Source organism: Palaemon carinicauda, chromosome 1, assembly GCF_036898095.1.
Source record: "Palaemon carinicauda isolate YSFRI2023 chromosome 1, ASM3689809v2, whole genome shotgun sequence".
NCBI lineage: Eukaryota > Metazoa > Arthropoda > Malacostraca > Decapoda > Palaemonidae > Palaemon > Palaemon carinicauda.
This window is the reverse complement of record NC_090725.1, coordinates 191,128,291-191,130,015: the sequence shown is the minus strand read 5'-3', so window position 1 is coordinate 191,130,015 and position 1,725 is coordinate 191,128,291. Positions and strand designations below refer to the sequence as shown.

General features: G+C 37.7%; 1 protein-coding gene across 1 annotated transcript; it reads right to left on the bottom strand.

Annotated features, from left to right (window-relative positions):
* Positions 1-263: 263 nt before the first annotated feature.
* On the bottom strand, positions 264-1,465 carry LOC137643845 (piggyBac transposable element-derived protein 4-like). Its single transcript, XM_068376573.1, has 2 exons — positions 766-1,465; positions 264-325 (listed from the first exon to the last, which is right to left on the bottom strand). Exons 1-2 carry the CDS (start codon positions 1,330-1,332, stop codon positions 305-307), a joined length of 588 nt encoding a protein of 195 aa, XP_068232674.1. The 5' UTR covers positions 1,333-1,465; the 3' UTR covers positions 264-304.
* Positions 1,466-1,725: the final 260 nt, after the last annotated feature.

Here is a 1,725-nt window from a genome sequence, read left to right as displayed (position 1 = left end):
CCCAAATGAAATCCGAATTGGCTAATTTTTTTATGGAATAAACACATGTTATCCTAGAATAGAAATATGTAAAAAAATCTTCATTATTTTGTAAATTACATTTATATCAGGGGCCATATCAAAAGGTCATTTTTTGAGTACTTAGAAATTTCGTAAAAAAATACCTATATATAATATATAATATGATTTTATGCAGGTAAAAATATACCAAAATATCACAAATTTTATAGGGAACAAGAATATATATAGATATGGCAACTTACGCTTCGGATATGTCCACAAAATGGCCGCCAACCACACTGACTCAGACTCCCTGTTCTGCCTCCTGAAATGTAGGAAGGGTATGTCAATTTCAAGGTGTTATTTACTAATCTAATTATTCTTGGATATACATAAAAATTGTATGGTGGGTTGCTGGATGAATGTCGATTATTTTACGAATATAAAATTAGAATGCTGACCCAAAAAAAAAAATTTGAAGGGAAATAAAATCGAAAAAAAAAGAAAATTGTAAATCAATAATAATATTTTCGGTAATAAAATTTGATGAGGGTGTTATTTACTAATCTAATTATTCTTGGATATACATAAAAATTGTATGGTGGGTTGCTGGATGAATGTCTATTATTTTACGAATATAAAATTTGAAGGGAAATAAAATCGAAAAAAAAGAAAATTGTAAATCAATAATAATATTTTCGGTAATAAAATTTGATGATATTCAATCAAAAAAGAAGTAAACAAAATTTTCATGTTGTAACTTACAAATAACGCTGCGTTACAGTTTGGACAGATGCTACAGTTTGGACAGAGGACACTCTGGTGGACCAGACAAACAGGACTCTTGCACAGGAGACAGGCAGTGTTTGTCTTGCGGTCGTCCCTAGGCGGGCAGCTGTGACAGCGAATCCTTTTAGGGAGTTTTCTGTGGCCAACGGGAATTCGACGTCTTGGTGGGACCTGCTCAGGTATCTTGAAAGTATCCACCATGATTTGACGGAGTCCTTTCGACAAACTGTGTGACGTTAGATACCGATGTATTGCCTGGGGAGCACACAACTCGTAGGCGATATCTCTGAGGAACGTTCGCTTTGGCACTGGCTTGGTGAAAGGCATGGACGTATAGAGAATATAAGAATTGACCATTATTATATTCAATATCCCATAAAAGAGAGTCAGAGGCCAGCGTCGTGACTTACGAATACAACTAGATGTAGAACACATCTGGTCGAATGTGTCTACACCTCCCTTGGTCGCATTATAAAACATCTGAATGTCGGTCTTCCTTTTTTCGACTTCAGACGGATCATGATGCAGGGAACTCAACAGCATCACCTTCTTAGTCCTACTAATTTGCTGACACTGTAGAGTTAGATTGTGTTCGTAATTGAACACTGCCACTGACTCCTTTGGGGGAAGCACCTTCTCCGTAAGTTCCTTAGGAATATAAGGCTTTTGGCGAATGGTGCCACACAAATGCATGTCCTTATCCAAGAGTGGCAAAGCAAGCGGTAGCGTCGTGAAAAAGTTATCCGTCCTCACTGTGCGGCCACTTCTCTGAAAAGGTGCCACAAGATCAGACGTAAAAACTTCTCCAAGCGTCGATCCTCTAGGTATCTGGACAGTGTCCTTCCCCAAGTACGCAATCGCATTACACATGTAATGCGTATCGGCATCACACGCCAATACAATCTTGATACCATATCTAGAAGAAGGGAAATGGAA